This window comes from Cyrtonyx montezumae, unplaced genomic scaffold (assembly GCF_038088225.1).
Source record: "Cyrtonyx montezumae isolate F1298 unplaced genomic scaffold, pur_monq_1.0 scaffold_17, whole genome shotgun sequence".
Classification (NCBI taxonomy): Eukaryota; Metazoa; Chordata; class Aves; order Galliformes; family Odontophoridae; genus Cyrtonyx; species Cyrtonyx montezumae.
In genome coordinates, this window is record NW_027071903.1 from 34,892,367 (window position 1) to 34,909,495 (window position 17,129).

General features: G+C 45.2%; 1 protein-coding gene across 2 annotated transcripts in view; it reads left to right on the top strand.

The window, feature by feature from the left end:
* MAP2K5 (mitogen-activated protein kinase kinase 5) overlaps window positions 1-17,129 on the top strand; it is a 111,147-nt gene that overhangs the window by 38,910 nt on the left and 55,108 nt on the right. For both annotated transcript variants that reach the window (XM_065734088.1, XM_065734089.1), the window contains exons 10-14: window positions 2,208-2,276; window positions 2,365-2,446; window positions 5,730-5,791; window positions 11,319-11,367; window positions 16,934-17,007. In XM_065734088.1, the coding sequence (XP_065590160.1) occupies window positions 2,208-2,276; window positions 2,365-2,446; window positions 5,730-5,791; window positions 11,319-11,367; window positions 16,934-17,007 (336 nt within the window). The remainder of the gene's footprint in view (window positions 1-2,207; window positions 2,277-2,364; window positions 2,447-5,729; window positions 5,792-11,318; window positions 11,368-16,933; window positions 17,008-17,129) is intronic.

A 17,129-nucleotide genomic window follows, 5' to 3' on the forward strand; every position in this document is an offset into this window, starting at 1 on the left:
TCTGGAGGTGCCATTCTGGAGATTTGCTTACCTGTGCTATGATGGTGGGAGTTGCAAACAAATCCGTGCTTCTTTCTCAGTAGTGATGGGTTTGGGGAATCTTTTTTTGTTTTCTAGATATGCTTGGAAATGATGCAGAAAGAGAATGGCAGTGAAGACTGCAAGTGTAGATTAAAAGTAGTGCTGTGTGGGCTTTTTTTTCCTCTTTCTGCATGTTTTGGTGCTGCAAATAACGTGAGGTTCCTCCAACCTTGACATCAGGTGGATGTCTGCTTTTGTAAGCCGTGCAAATCACGTGTGTTTAAATGGAATAAAATGCTTACATGTAATTCTATAGAGACAGGGTGACTGGGAAAACCCCAGTGTACTCCGGGAGGATATTCACCTCTGTACCACAGAGTTGGCTCTGCCCAACAGTATCCATCCCATGGTAAGCTGGGAGCTCCACTCCTCCAAATTAACATCGCTGTTAGGACACGGGTTGTGGGTGGAACTGTGATTACTGCAATCAACCGGAGACCTTTCATGCCAGATCTTGGTTCGTTGTGTTCTGCTGATGTGGTTGACAGTGGTGTGACACTAACGAGTCGTGGTGCGGGGTGGTGAAGCCGTCGTGGTGAGTGAGCCTGGGAGATCTCTCATTGAGTAGAATTCAGTGAGATAAAATTTGATTTTATTCTATTGATAGATAAAATCCTGTTTGCATTCAGTGGGTAAAACTGGTGGGATTCCAGCAAAATTATTTTAAGTTTTTCACGCTGGAAAAATGTAAGCGAATATTGTTGGCAAATGATTATTGATCTAGACAAGTGTGTTAAACATTTCCTGGCAGCCCTGTATTACACTTACAATTTAGTTTAGTGACAGCTTGTATAAATAACCCTAAAGCAAACTCTTGATAGAAACAGGATATTGTTTTTTCTCTCAGACAGAATACTGTAAAATGTGTTTGGAAATGCTCTCTCTGCATTTGGTTTCATCAGCAGTATGTGCAGCCTGTGTCTATCCAACTGTATTTGTTTTCCTTTAGCTTAATATACATAGCTGTGAAATATCCCATGGTGGGAAGCTGAGCCTGGCTGAATGCATTCGGAGTCTCTTTGATTCATGTAGTTGCACTTGAGAATTAAGTCTGCAAGTCTATGGCAATCATGGAAAAGAATGGTTTTAAAAGTCAGCTTTACTACTGTAAAGGTGCCAAGGATGGACTGATCTTCTCTGATTGCTTCTGGAGAAGGTGGAGGAAAGCTTTGTGCTCTTATTTTTAATAGTTACTGTTCTCTTAAAAATTCAGGTGAAGAAGATTCAAGAAATGAGGTCATAATAGAGTTATGGGTTATGGGTTGATTGATGCTCTGCAGTGAGCGTGCGTGTTTGGGAAGGTCCTGCTGTCAGCCTCGAAGCAATGAAAAGTGAGGGCATGGCTGGAGAGAGCAGGGCATGGATGGGGGGAGCAGGTGACCCTGACAGTGAAGGGCTGGTTTGATTTGCTTAGTTGGGTTGTTCATAGTCATTTTGAGGAATGCTTTAGTGATGCTTACCTGGAAGCATCTGTGCCATCTGCTGCCATCTGCATTTATTCTGTATATTTAATTTTTTTTTGTTTGTTTGTTTCATTAGAAAAATAAATATACAATGATGAGGATTTAAGTTAGAAGGGAGGGGAAAATACAAACCTGAAACTGGAAGGGAAGTGGCAGGAGGTGGCTCTGGCCACCCCTTTGGGGCACCATTGAGACAATTAGTTCTACCTTTGATACTGCAGTGCTTGTTTGGCCCTTACTTAAAATCAGCACCTTCCTCAAGGTCACAGTGTTTCTGAATTTACTTACAAGACATGTTTGTAGCAGAGGGGGCCGGTTCCAGGCCCTGTTCACAGACCACAAACCCACCAGGGGTCTTCACGTTATGTGCTGGGCTCAAGTTCAAGTTCTGGGTCGTCTCTTGGGTCGAATGAATAAACCACAAACCTCCCCACTTTTCACGAATAGAATTGGCTGCATAGCTTCATTTACTTGCTTCCCAAAGGAAACACTTCTGTTCTTTCCATTCTTTTTGTTGCCCATAACTCTGCTGAAATAGTCCTTCCACCAATTCCTCCTGTTCCTTTTCTCACATGTGGTTAATTGATACACATCTTCTGTTTTCATGTCGAGTCCTTCGCTTTCACGGCAGAGCTGAGCGTGCGTCTGATGTTTGTGTTCTAGGTCATACCCTTGGATATAACGCTGGAGCTCCAGAAACAGATCATGTCAGAGTTGGAGATTCTGTATAAGGTATGTATGTTTTATTCATTCTGATTACTCTTGCTTACCATCATCCTACAGCAAATGTTAAAGCCAACTTCTTTTTGCCTTTTTCCAGTGCGACTCGTCATATATCATAGGATTTTATGGCGCTTTTTTTGTAGAAAACAGAATTTCATTGTGTACAGAGTTCATGGATGGTGAGTTGTTGTTTTGTTTTCCTTTTATATTTAGTGTGCTTTTAATTGCTAAGCATACGAATGTGAAAAAATGCATAAAGATAGATGTGCTTTCCCAATATGGAGCAAAACGCAGTATTGTGACTTTGAAATATCACATAAAATATGGAGAGCTTTGCAGGTATTTTTTTTTAATGGGTTAGTATTGGGTTGGTGTTATGTTCTGCACTACGCTGTATTTCCCTGAATGCGATTTCACTTACTTTTATTGAAAATGTAAATAGAAGAGAAATAAATGCTGGCTTAATTTGTGGTTTGATATTTGAGTCTTCCATACAATCTGTCCTCGCTGACGAAACAGCTGTTCCTCACTTTGAATGTTTTGATAGCCAAAACAGATTTTCTTTTAAAGAAATCTATTAACCCAATGTCCTGTGTGTTTTCAGTGGAAATCGGTTCTTAATTGCAAAGCACGGAATTATTTTCCAGCGCAGCTGTTTAGCAGTGCTGCACCAACTTTGCTTCTGAGCTGCTCTCATCTCTCCCAGTGTGGCCCTGCAGCCCCATCCCTTTGCCTGCAGTTTGCCCCTGCATCCTCGTGGGGAAGTGCATGGTAACGTTGCGTTCTTGCACAGAAGGCAGAAGCACGCTGCTGATGGCAGCTTGCAATCATTGCTGCCCTCTGTGTACCAGTGCTGAGAGTGCCTGGTGCAGCAGCACCCCGTGGCAGCACAGCTCCTGCTGCATGTTCCTAGGAGCGTTCCTGCAGGCCTTCCCCTGGAGCTGGCATTTTCTGCCCTGCCTGGGTTTTGCACGAAGGTTCGGTTAAGCTGCGTATGATGAAGAAGTGAGGATCTCACCAATGATGTACTGCAGAGGAAAGGCTCTGTGACAGGAAAAAAAAATCCCCAAGCCAAATGCACTGTTGAACAGTTTCTGTCTTTCTGATGGGGAGCACAGATAAGGCCCTGTAGGGTTTTATGCTGCGTTTTGTTTCTTTCCTGTTAAAATGATCTCTTACTACTGTTGTTTCCCTCTTTGTGCCTCCAGCCTCTGTTCCAGCGAGTGTTGTGTCCCCTTCCCAAACATTTTCTTCTCTCAGATTTTCCCTATTTGCAAAGTTGGATGGAAAAGGTCTACAGGTTAAATCTGTGGGTGCTCTTGTGCTCCGTGACCGTTCACCATTTCTCTTTTCTGTTCTTGCAACTGCAAGATTTGCATGCCTGTGCTGAGCAGTATCACACGCAGCAAGGAAGCAGCTGCTCGTGCCAAAACACGTGTCTGCCTGGAGCGTGTGTGCTGCTAATCCAGAGACTCTTAAATACGATGGACATAAATGTTTGCAGTTCCAAATTCTTGTTTGGAAATATTTAAGCCTGTAGGGCACACATCCCTCGTGATGTGGACGACGCTGGTGTTTACTGACCACGCAGAAATTATTTGGGGTTATACTGGAGATGACCTCTGATCTGCCTCACGTTGTGCTCTCCTGGCAGAAAGCAACAGCAATCATTTAAAGGAAGAACAAAATGCAAATAAAGGGACCTTGCCAATTATTCTTCTTGCCCAGACCTTTGACTGTGATGGGTTGAGGATGCAGGTGAGAGGCTGTACTGACCTGGGTTCCCCTTCCACCTGCCAAGTGATCATAAAGATCAATAGAGACGTGAGATGAGGCTTTCTGTTCTTCTCACTGGTGTCTGCAATGGAGCTGATGTTCTTGTAAATGAAGATGCTGAAATGCACCGTTGTCTTTTACCCGTGCCATTGTCTCTTTTCCTTCAAACTGCTCAGCACCCACTAAACTCCCCATAGGAACAGTGGGAGGTGCAGCATCAGACTGCACCTAGATGCCTGCGCAGAGATTCGGGAGCCAACCATTTACATTTGGGTTTGGAAATTTGGTCCACAATGTTTATTCACTGTCTTTTTTTTTTTTTCTCCATAGAGGAGTGGCACATTTCCCCAGCTGTTTGCACAGCAGCACTTAGCTGCTTGCTGTATGAGAGTGGGCATTTTAATCCAGAGCAGAAGGATAAGTCTAAAGGTCCAGGTAGTTCCTGCTAATGCTGAGCGTGGGCTTCTGTTGGCTCCCATAATCAGCAGCAGCTATGTGGTGCTGCTCCTTCCTCATTCTGTTTATTCTATCTCCATTTGCTTGTAAAAAGGGGAAAAAAAGATCGTTAGAATAAGGAAGTGTTGAGACTGAAGAGTGGAAGAAGGACCTTGTGACTTCTTCACGTTGCAGCGTTTCAGAACAAATGGGTTTAACTTCTAAGAACAGAACCACAGGCGAAGTGCAAAGTGCAGCTTTGCTAAATGCTGAGTACTGGCCCAGCTCTTTTCCCATTGGTGACATCAGTCCAATCCACACGCTATGCTGAGGGCAGTTAGATCAGTGCTGAGCACTTCTGAGAGCCTTCAGCCTGCAGTAAGCCTATGCGTTCTTGCAAGCTAAGTGTAATACATTCTGCGTGTAATTTGCTTGTCCTTTTTTTCCTTCTTGTTCTCCCCATTCTCCTTGGGTTTTTTTAATTCTCAATTGTAGATTTGCACCCTTAGCCAAGAATTTGTATTCCATCCCAGGGAGGTTCTAATGCTAGTTTGGTCTTGTATTTCTTATGTGAATGATGAGGGAAATGATCTTTCTATTTTGGGGGATGTCTGTAGGACCATGGTTTACTTTTCTTGCATTCTCCATTGGTGTCTGATGCCGATGGATGCTCCTGTGCCAAAGTGGGAACTTGCATCCCATGCTTTCTGGCAAAACTCATCTGCTTGCCCAGAAGCTCCTCGGGTTTCAGATGTCAGTGTGGACACAGTCTGCAAGGCTCAGCCCAACTCACTGCGCTGTGAGTTGCTGATTTCGAGTGTGGGTTTAAGCTTTGCATCAGATGTACTGCGTAATGCTTGCACCAGGTTTTGGGGACAGGCAGAATACTTCTGGCTTTGAAATCCTTTGTCTTGTTACTGTGGCTTTGTCAGTCCCTGAGAACCTACACAGAGGTTTTGAGTTCTCCAATTTCAGTATTGTGTCCTCTGGCTGGGAGGTTTTCCAGAAGGTGCAGCGTTAATGCCACATAATAAAATAAGGAACATGGGTGAGAAGAGAACTGAACACTGCTTCTTGTGATTATTCAGAGTTTGGTAGATTTTTAAGGTCAGTTATTTCTGACACAGTTTTATTGTTATATCATTGATGGTGTTTTTAGTAATAACCAAGGCATAGAAATCCCTTGTGACTGAAAATCTAGGGCAGTATTTCATTTTGTATTACCTAAGCACATTTTGTTTGTCCCTGCAGGGGGTTCTTTGGATGTGTATAGAAAAATTCCAGAGCACGTACTGGGAAGAATAGCAGTAGCTGTAAGTATTTCTTTGTTTATTTCTCCTTCTGCTTTCATTTGGGCATGTAACTCTGATGTGAGTGCACCCTTTCTCCTTTGGGACACTGAGTTATCTCTGTAACCCTCATCCTCATTGCCCCCATGTGAAGGGGGGATCCATCCTCTTTGTCACTCCTCCCACCCGCCCTACCCATGCCCAGGGACACATCTTGGAGGGCAGAGGGCTCTGCTGCCCCTGGAGTTCAGGTCGTGGGGATGCGCGGATGGAGCCAATTTGCTGTAGAGATTTTGCTGGGCGAAAGAGGGGTGAAGGAAATCACCCCGTTGCATGGCCAGTGCATGCACTGCCAATGGCTCCAGGAATGTAAGAGGATGTGATAAGCTGAATGGGATGGGAAAAAAAAGACACGTCTTACTGGAGAACTGCATGGCTGTGCTTCTTGAGATCACCTTTTCTAGGGTGGAGCAGTCCTCTTATCCTCCTTCAGTTTGCCTTTTGAGGCCTTCTGTTCCTCAGCACTGTACTTGGCCTCGTGCTGATCCCTCGTTGGCCACTTCTGCTGACTCTGTGTGCCATTTCCCTTCTGCCCACCCTCTCTGCACCAAGTAACACAGTGAGATTGGGTTGGAAACTTTGATTTTGGGTTGAAAAATGACACCAGTTCTTGTTACCAGGAACACATTTCTGTCTTCCCACTGGGGTGGGCATACTCCTTAAGGCAAATAAGAAGGCAGCAGGGAGCTGCTCTGGGATCACTCTGCTGCCATTTTGGGGTGAGCAAGGAGCCCTACGTGCCTGGTCTGTAGCAGGGGGCTGACAGTGGGCTCCTTGCAGCACCTGGCATGCCACCATTGTGTCTCAGCAGCATTCTGTGACTTTGTGTTGCTAGAAATTCACCAGCCGTGACTGAAAATGTGGATTATGGAACAGAAAAAGGGGAAGGAAAAAAAAAGTATTTTGTTTTTGTTTTTTTTTTATCCAAGGCTGAACAGTGGGTAATTGACCAGTGTCTCAGTGGATCTCACAAGGGAGGGACGCTGCTAAACAATTGCTAAATATAAGGAATACTTTGATAACTTAAGCAGTTTAAAGCATAACAAAGTTATTCTATCGTGTGCCATTTAATTAAGTGCTGGGTTTTCACATTCATTATACATCAAGCTGACAATTTAAATCCTTTAATCCAACACAGGCAGCTATTTAGTCTCTGTTCATTGTAATTCACAGCTCTACTTTCTCTTAATTTGTGTGGCCTGCCCAGAGTGATGAACATCCTTCTCTGATGCTGTTTCCTCTAAGTAGCTTCAAATCTGCTCATTATATAGCCTAGCAGTTTCTTATGGAATTTGAATGCTTTTCACCTTTAGTTCAGAGTAAAAACGTTTCATCTTTTCTTCCCCATGGAGCAGTGGATGGTGAGTTGCTCCCAGTATCCTCACATTCCTGATGCTGGGTATCATTGTGTAATGATACCAGGATGGCCCTCCGAGCATTTATTCAAATCCTTCTCCTTTTCCTTATCTCGCTTCATACTGTGTAATTAATACATCCACGCTAACGTACTTTATAATTTAATTATTTGTGTCTCCCCCCCGTCCCCCCAGCCCACCCAGCTTGGTGTGCTGCAGATGTCCTCTTCCCGTTCCACTTCTCTGTAGCAGTGGTGCTTCAGCCCCATCTTTTATGTCTTAAACAAATATATGTGTATTTTTATACGTATATTTAGATATATATTCCTGTTCAGGTGCAGGGTCATCACCTTACAAACCTGGTAGTTGATGAGCGTGGCTCCCTGACACTGACACTTGGCTTTTTTCGTAGTGATTTCATTTGCTGCTTTATTTTGCAGCACTGTGAGTGCTGCGGTGCAGAGGGTCAGCAAAGAGGTGAACAAAGGAGCAGGTGCTTCCGAAGAGGAGCTCACCCCTTCCTCCTGCTTCCCAGCAACAGAAGGTGTGCGCTGAGGCTGAACCAGCACTGGCAGCTCCCTCTGCTCTAGTGCTGAGTTCTTGCTCAATTGGCATAGTAGACTTGTTGGAAGGAGGCACTGAGAGCTGTTGTTTGCTCCATCATTTATCAGGAGCAGCGGGAACGGAGCCGGTAAGTTTTCACAAATGAGTGCCCTTCATCTTGGTGCCTGAAATTCAGCAGAGCCCAGCAGCCTGGTGTGTGGATTATGGCACCTTTGGCCAAGTGTCGTGTGTATATACTGCCAGCCCCACCCTGAACAGGTTGTGAAGATTACCCAAAGCCTGAAGGATTTCTGCTCACATACTGATGGGAAGGAGAATGTCACACAAAAGCTAGAGCTTGGATTCTGTGGACAGAATCTGGAGCTTCTGTGTTCTCTTATTTTCCTTTTATCTTCCTTGCACCTTATACACAGAGTCATTTGTCTTTTATTCTCCTGAGACGTGCACAATGCATCAGTCTGTTGAAGCTGCTTAATAATACGTGTGACCTGCACATCTGTTAATTAGAGTACCTTTTTGTTGTACTTGTAGAAGTTCTTAAGCAAAGCCATTTCCAAAGGAAAGCAATGGGGGGACATTTAGCAGTGTCCCAGCATTTCCCCCTCTGATTTGGTGGTTTTCTTACTTCCTTTCTCAGTACATAAATTTAATCACTGTGAAAAGCGCTGGGCTGACGACCCCTGAAAGCAGTTGTCCTGCTCACAGCAACGAGCTTGTCCAGGATGAGATCCAGTCTGCTAAGCCAGCACTGTGCCCCTGTGCTCAGCTAAATCCTGAGCCGTGTTCAAGGTCATTCTGCTGCCCTCCCTGATCTGCACAGGATGGGGCTGAGCACGACACATCCCTTTCTTGACAGCCCTGACTTCCCATAGCCCAGGGAGTATTCACTTCCCTCTTTTCTGCCCTGTTTCTGCGCAGTGCTGTTGTAAATACTTGCACTGTGCATTGCAGGTGTCTGTTAGAGGGCACGAACGTGGCATGTGGTGTACACACAGTTGGTGCAGCACTGCCTTCTTTCCCTCCTTGTTATCTGATTCACGCAGGAGAGGTGATCATGTTAATTGTGGCAGACAGTCAGCTTTCAGGCTGAAGCATCAGGAATTTGCTGTCAGTTATTATTTTGGGGGGAGAGTGTTGAAGCTGACAGCCAGGACGCTGGAAATAATGCAAGGAGAGCCTGCAAAGGGGGAGCATCTGCCAGAGCTTGGGGTGCTGCTCCATGTTTCCAGAGGCAGGATACCATGGCACCAGGGGCAGAGCAGACCCAGCTCCCCGGGATGCTGGAGAGCACTCTGACTCCATCCTGGCTGTCTCAGTGAGGCAGTGTCAGCACGCAGGGGAAATGTGTCTTTTCATGCTCCTTATTTGTGCAGGGAGCTGAAGGGTTTGGGTGTTTTTGTGTTGTTTTTGGTTTGGGTTTTTTTTTTTGCAAGGAAAAAGCATATCTTGGGAATCCCAAAGCAAAGTGCTGGCTCCTGTTTGTGTGCCATGTATTTATTTGGGTCTGCCAATGTAAAATCTCTTCTACCTTTGCTTGCCACTTCATGCATTTATTTTCACTTCAATTTCTGAAGCAGTGACATTGTGCACTGTATTTTGAGTGCTAATGTTGATTGAAGTTCTCCCTGAAAGGATGTGCACTTGAACTGTCACAAGAGTGAGTGATTGACAGCGGGTGGAAGTACTTTTTGTGTCAAGGCTTTGTCAACTCATTGTTGTAAAACCCACTTTGCTGAATACCAATAATTCCTGCTGGATGCTCCATCACAAGGTTCTCCGTTTCAGCACCATTTTAGAATCAGATTTGATACGTAGAGTCCTTCCCGTATATGGACAGCTGTAAGTTAGGTGAATAGGTGCCTTACACTAAGGCTCCTGTTTGGGGTTTTTCTGCGTGTGTATTTGCAGCCTCACTTGAAGGGAAAAAAAAAACACCTCTTTTCATTCCTCTGTACTCTGCTGAGACGGTCTGAACGTGAGTTTGTTTAGAAGTGCCTTTATAGTTGCTTATTCAGCACATGTTCCATGATAAGAGATGTGCAATAACTTACAGCTGTTGATTTCCCCATCACCCCCCCCCCCAATTATTTCCTTTTTTGTCTGTGGATACATACTTTAAACAGTTTTATGATTATCCAAGAGCATTAAATGGTGTAAGCTTATGTTTAATAACCAGAGAAGCTTGATGTGTTTAAAATCTCTTTCACCTTTGGAGGAAACCTGAAATGTTGCATACCCTTTTTATATCCATGCTTTTGTTTTTTTCCTCCTTATGTCAAAAGCTGTGTGAGTAGAATTCCCCCGTTCTGCTTTTTGAAAGGATAAAGTGAGCAAGGCCACACCGCAGGGCATGCAGAATTGGACTGAGGCCTTTTGTTGCAGGTAATTACCATCTGAGGCCACGAGATAGCCGGAATGGCGTGAGCGTGGCGCTGAGGAATTGCCATCCAGAGCTTTTTGCTGGCGATCCGGGATCATTAGTTGGCTTGCAGGACAGATTTGGATTCCACCTATGTTGTCTTTGGTTACAGAATGAATTTTAAGATGAGTTTCCAATCCAATAGGAAGGCTGAAAATAGCTGTGCTCTCTGCTTCTCCCCCTGTGTGTTATTTGCAGCGCTTCTGCTTGGTCACTGTAACAGAAACGATTTCATTTCGACCTACTTGGCCAGCAGTGTGGTTGTTTTGTCTGAAAAAAGCTCCTGCAACTTCACAAGTGTCAGAAATGCTTTATTGTTCTGGAGGTGCACAGAGAGGAGCGTCTCGGGGAAACAGATGGAATGTCATTGCATGGATAGAAACTTTGTGGGAAGGATTTGCTCTGTGACAAGGGCTGGCTGACAGAGCAGAGGTGGTGCGGGTGAAAAGCAAAGGCAGGAATGTGTGGGTTGGACCTCACGACCTGGAAAACGTAAATCTGAGAAGCAAGATTCAGTGTTAAAAGTGCACGTTTGGGGGTTAGTTACCTTGCAGAAGTAAAGCCTGCAGAGAGGACACCTGCAGAACTCAGCTGCCCTCGGTGGGAGTTGACCCAATGTCTTATTTAATTTTCAGCTGTTGTAATCATATCTGTGTGGGGATTAAAGAAAGTGGCCGTCGGATCTGGCAGTGAACTTGCTGGGCCTGAAAGAAGAGGCCTACGGATATGTTGTGCCCGTGGAAATGTGCATGCATTCCTAGTACAAAAGCACATGCCCCAGATTAAAACACATCCCCTGATGCTCCGCTGTGGTGCTGGGGTAACAGCTCTTCACGGTTCATTCTGACGGTGATGGGAGCAGTGCAGGGGGGAGGAATACAGAAGGAACAGAAGGTGATGCTGGACAGCTGTTTGTTTTCTGGGCTTTTGGGTTTTCTGGGAGCAAGTTACTTCTGTGTTCCCAAGAACATTGTCTTGCAATCCCCAGCAGCTCCGTCCGAGGTTCCTCTGCAGCCTGGAACCATTGGGAGGAGATGCTCCATCTCCACTTCTCGTGGTCCCAGATCTCGTGTCTTTCCCACCACGTGCCCATGGATGTGTGATGTTGCTCACCAAGGATCTCTAATGTGTTGTTGCTTTTTCTTGAATTCAGGTTGTGAAGGGCCTTACGTATTTATGGAGTCTAAAGATATTACACAGAGGTGAGTAACATATTTTCTGTTTTTCGGTGGAGCACCATGCTGTTCTGACAACACAGAAGCAGTCACCAAACTCACATCTGATTGCAGTGCAGTTGCACAAAGTGAATCTTATCCATTAGCCTTGCAGATTCACTGATGGAATTTTTTTACCTCTATTCTCTTTCATTTTCCTTGGACTTCCCAATAGATGAAGGGGAGAAAAGCATTTTGTATAGCATCACGCCTCCAAGATTGTCACCTGTTGTCCTCCACCGTGGTCGTGTATAATTAGAGAAACCTGCTTGGGCCTGACAAGCCATTTGCTGCCTCTTCTGCTTCCTGAAGCTAACTTGTATTTTCTTAAAAGCCTCATTTATTTCTTGCTCTTGGTTTTATTTAATAATAGTATAATACTAATATAAAACTGGGTTGAGGTGTAGTAGAACTTTGAGAAACATGTGCTCTAAAAAGAGTGCAGAATGCTGTTTCAAGAACAAAGAAGCCCTTTCTCCCCCACTCCTCTCCCCAAATATAAAAGGAAAAGAGAAACTCATTACATTTATAATGTTTCTAAAGTGTCTGAAAGTAACAGCTCTGGCTCCTAATGTCACTAACAATACTGTTTAATTTAACCCATCTGCTCACTCAGCCCGCGTGCACAGTTGGAGCGTGCAGTAACCGACATCAGTTGTGATTGAAGGAGAAGTGTAAGGCAGGGAGACAAGCAGAACAGTTTAGGTTGGGAACTGAATAGGTGAGAAAGACTCTGGGGGTGTCCATTTCTGCGGTGCCTGAGAAGAAGTTAATAGGAAATCCTAATTACCACCAGGCATTGAGTTTCTGCCCCACCTTGAAGCTTAGGCTGCTCCTGTATTTAACCTTAGGCTGTCCCTGGATTAAAAGAACAGAAATAACCCAGAGACCGTGGCTGGCTGGGTGCAGGCACAGTTACCGAGGAGGCTCCATTTCTGGTGCTGGTTTAAACACTTGACCTATTAGACTTCCTGTTGCCAGACGCTGAGGTTTAACAGCTCCATCCACTCCAGGCAAGGGGACATCCATTCTAGATGCCTCAGCAAACATCAGAATGAAAAGAGCAGAAAAATGAGCTGGAAAATCCATGGATGGGCAGCACAGTCCTTGCTGTCCTTTTCAAACCAGCTTTTCCTTTTCAGGTCCTGTGATTTTTTTTTAATATTTTTTTCCCCTTCTTTTGATTTTTTTTCATTAAGGGCCATGGAGGAGCATTGTAGTCAGGCAGAAATACTGTAACTGTAATGTCCTGCTGTAAATTTTAACTCGAACCTGAGTTTTGCTCCTCGAGTTTCCCCTTCTATGTATGGCTTTCACTGCCTTGATAGAGAGCAGCTCTGAGTTTTCGATGAATTATGTATGATCCTTGCTGTGGTCTAAACAAAAGTGCGGAAATGGGGTTTTGGTCACAACTGAGATTTTTCTGGCCTTGGTCTGTTACTGGGTTTGATGAGGTAGGTGAGAACAATATGCAGAATGCACAGAGGGGCCCAGTGGTGTTTATTCAGGAGCCTGTTTCTTTGAGTACACGTGCACTTACCTCTGCTTTCCTGTCGTACCAGCAAGCAGTGCAGCACAAGGAAAACACGTTTCTCATGGTAGTCTCCTTCAGCCCTTTACTGTTTTTAATGCATCAGAGGTAAACAGAAGAAAATGGAGCTGTGAGTTCCTTATGGTCACACGTCAGGCAGGCTGGGCGGGATGCTCAGGTGGGGTAACAGGCCCAGAGTTCTCAGTAAGGCCCAGATTGCTCACTGAGCTGCAGGAGCAGTCGTGGTGAGGGAGCTGTGCGGTGCAGTGCGGCAAATGATGGTTTGTGGCCAGTGCACGGATTAAAGCGAAGGAAACACAATGAACGAGGCTTTTATTCCAGATCAGACATCTCAGCAAATATTACAGCTTCACTTCAAAACGTACCTTGCAACTAATGAGGTGATAGCCGTGCATATTAATAAACGCAGAGCTGTAGTCGTAGGCATCGCACCCACATCAAACGTAAACGGGAGATTAACACCTACACCGCTTCTTTGGAAGATGTGAGAATGTCCCAATGATAAGTGTGCTCTTTTCCCCGGAGGATAAGAAGTAGAAATGGAAGGGTAATGAGAAATTAACTTAGATTTACAGCAGAATTAGCAATTAAACAAGTCTTATCACGTACAAAGTCAAAGTTTGTATAAAGACAAACCAAAACCTGTTAAGTTCAAGAATAAGTATAGACCACGTGCATTTTATCTGGTGCATTTTCCTCTCGCCTTCTTATTAAAAGAAATGTTTGAAATAAATGTTACCCACTTGTGTTTAACTGTACTGATGGGTATTTGTGTGTGTGTGTGTGTGTGTACGAACCTGTGTGGTTAACAGAATGAATAATGACAAATAGTATTGTAACCAAGATATTTTAAAGATTGTATAGTTAGAAAGATTGTCATGATGGAGAGAGACTATCAAAATAAAGTGCTCACTCGTGTTCTAGGCTCTAAAGGAGCGATCTTCACAAAGAGATCCTTCCCCACTGGTGGTCAGCCCTTAAATTAGGTCTAGGAAATGTGGAGCCAGACTCCACCCCTTCTGGTCACAGAGGTGCATTGCCTTCTCCTGTACTCCTGTGGTTGACTCAGTGCTTGCCTCAAGTGATCCATCAGTGGTTCAGGCTGTGATCCAACAGTTCCCATACAGCCCTGCAGGTGGGTGTTTATTGCACTGGTCTTGGGACCACAGCTCCTGAGCATGTTCTGTGTCAGCGTGGTGGGGACTGTGTCCCTGTTTGTGGTGCTCGAGGTTGAGCTGCGCTCCTCACATTGGTGAGAACTGATCAGCTTTAGTGATGTATGTAGTGAAAGCAAAGGCAATGGGGCACTTGGGTGTGCATGGACAGACTGTGTGCGTGCGTGGCTGCACCCATACCTGCACGCTTACAGACTGCTGGGCTCAGTTCAGACAAATAAAAATAGGAAGTCATGGCCTCTGCAAAAAGTGCGCTGGGGATGTCATTGTGGCAAGAAAATATTGGAAATATTTTCATTCTTCCAGCAGCTCCACTTTGTTTGCAGCAATGTTCTGTGAGCTGTCTTCAGCTGAAATCTCTTTTCTATCTGGTCTCCCTTGAACCTGGTGTGTTGCAGCCTTACATGTAGAAAATGCTGAAAGTCAAGAGACAGCTTTTAGAAACCTGTGTTGTTGTTTTTTCCCCCTACAATCATAAATCAGTTTGCTTTTCAATGAACCAAGATGAGTGAAATGTCGGGTGTTGGGAAAGCTGAACCTCTGACGTTTGTGTTTGCTGGTAAGTAAGAGCTTGGAGGTCCCATTTATTTGCAGAGGTGAAACGACTTAGGTCACAAAGAGAACTTGTTCATCCTCCATAATGATGCTTCATGGAAGTCATTTGTATGAAGCAAGCATTGGTAATGGCAGCATAATGACCCCTTTTGGCTCTTGTTTAAATTCTTTCACTTCTAAACAGTAATATTAATCACAAACAGATGGTGCAGAACATTATTTATGCACATTTGTTTTCCAAAACCAAAAAATATTTAACCCATTAAATGAAGTGGTTTATGAGTGTAATGGCTAATTTACTGATGGGGTGATTCTTTTTCCTCCTTCCTTTCAACGTTGAGGCATTTTGTGAAGTGCCGTTTTTGTCTCTGGTTGTCATTTCCTTTTTTCTCCAGGAAACCAACACAACCGTTGGGATTCGTAGCAGATATTTGCTCACATTCTCCATGTGTTGTGCGATGTAAACTGTGCTGCAGAGACAAACAGGATTTGTTCTTAGCAGTGCTTGCTTGGCTGCGGCTTGCTCTGCAAGTCCTGACCTGCACTGCCTTCGTTCGCTCCTTACAGACCACCTGCCCGTTGCTATCTTTCTCTTTTAGGATTTTTTTGGTGCTATGTTTTGGTTTGTTTATTTCTTTTTAGCAAGTGGAAGGATTTTCGGATCAAGCGATGCTTAATGAATGACAGATGGCCATTCAATTAAAATTACATTGACTTACTGTCAGGTGCCACACATCAGGGGTGGGGAGGTGGGATCTGCTGATCCCCCGTGGCACAAGGTGGTGGCCCGGGGACAGGGGATGCACCCCAGTGGTTTCCTCTGGGCATGGTCGTGTTAAGGGAGTGAGAACCAGGAGATCTGCCTCTTCCTCACACCTAGCTGAGCCCCTGTAGAAGGAAACCTTCTGTGGGGTCGTGGCGTTTCATGCTCAGAGCATCCTCCTGTCTGCCCAGCCCTGCACTGAGCAGAGCAAGAGGACTGTGGTGTTGTCAGAAAGCGATGCTGCTGCCGTGTCCTTGGGAAGGTCGGGTGGGATGGCTGCACACCGTGCAGTGCTCAGGGTGAGCCGAGGGCCCACGGGTGTGCTGTGCCCATCCCCTGGTCCTCAGCACCTGCAGCCAGAGGGCAGGTAACCATCCTCCAGAAGCACAGTGTGCTGGGGGCATTGCTGCAGCTGGGACAGAGGTCAGCACACCCAGAGCTGCTGATCCGGAGAAGCTCGGGACTGATTTTTCCTTTTGGCTTTGGGAGGAAATTGCAAAGTGTACTCCAAGTATTGATACCGAAATTAAACGTGAGGATCCTGTGAAGCTCTATAAAGCGTTATGGAACGCTCACTCTTTTTAAAGTGTTTTTTTAGCTCAAATATAGGGAAGTGTTTAATCAGCTTGCTAATTGAGGTTATACATTTTTACATTACGGGGACAAATTAAGCGAGCTACTGTGGTACCAGAAGACATCTGCTAAAGAGAGGCAAACTTAATGATAAACCAAATTAGGTTCTTTTCTAGTTGGGTTTCATCCATCTGCGCCCAACTAGTGCTCCCTTTTAAAGAAGGCGGAGAGATGAGTGGCTGCATTTAACCCATAGCAGCAGAAGAAGGCAGTGATTAGGATGAGCTCTCATCTTCCCGAGTGGAAACGCGGCCGTACTGCGCACGCTGCTGTTGTCGTGGTGTGGCTTGGCTGGGTGCTCAGTGCTTTATTTGCACGTTGGTTTTACAGCGTGCAACAGAACTTCTTGTGCATCAGAGGGGGTCAGCGATGGGATGTTTGCACTTACAGTCTGGTTTTACGGTGCACGTCTGTTCCTGTACATCTCTATGGGAGTTTTAGTGTTCTGCTTTGTCTCACCATCGTCTTCTCCTGCAGCTCCTTCCCTGCAGCCCCATCCCACCGTGGGCACTGGGTTGTTTTGATTAATCCTCATCTAAACGTAGTGCTTCTGCTTGTCCCTATTGAATTTCAGTGCATTTTTTTCAAGTCTCGTTTGTCAGGATTGCTTTGAATTCCAGATCCCATCCTCCAGAGCACTGGTGGCTCCTCTCAGGCTGGTGTCACCTGCAGCTTTCGGAGCACAGAGTGCCTTGGTCTTTGGGGGACAGGTGTAATGTCACCCGTGCTGATGTCAGCTACGAACCAGAGGTTGCAATCAAAGCATACCTTTGCAATATTCAGTTAAAATCTGTCGCGCCAGCGGTTGTGTTGGAATCATAACCATCTCTGTACGTCTCCAGGATAATCCAGGTGACCTCTGGTTTTGTTTGGCAGACGTGAAGCCGTCCAACATGCTGGTGAACACACGAGGGCAGGTGAAGCTGTGTGACTTCGGGGTGAGCACCCAGGTAATCCATCGCACGTCTGCGGTGCCGGGCGGGCAGCCCCCCTCTGCTGGGAGCCAGCCATTCAGCTCTAATCTCCGGGCGACTTTTCTTCATCTGAATATGATTGTTCATTGTTTAATGAC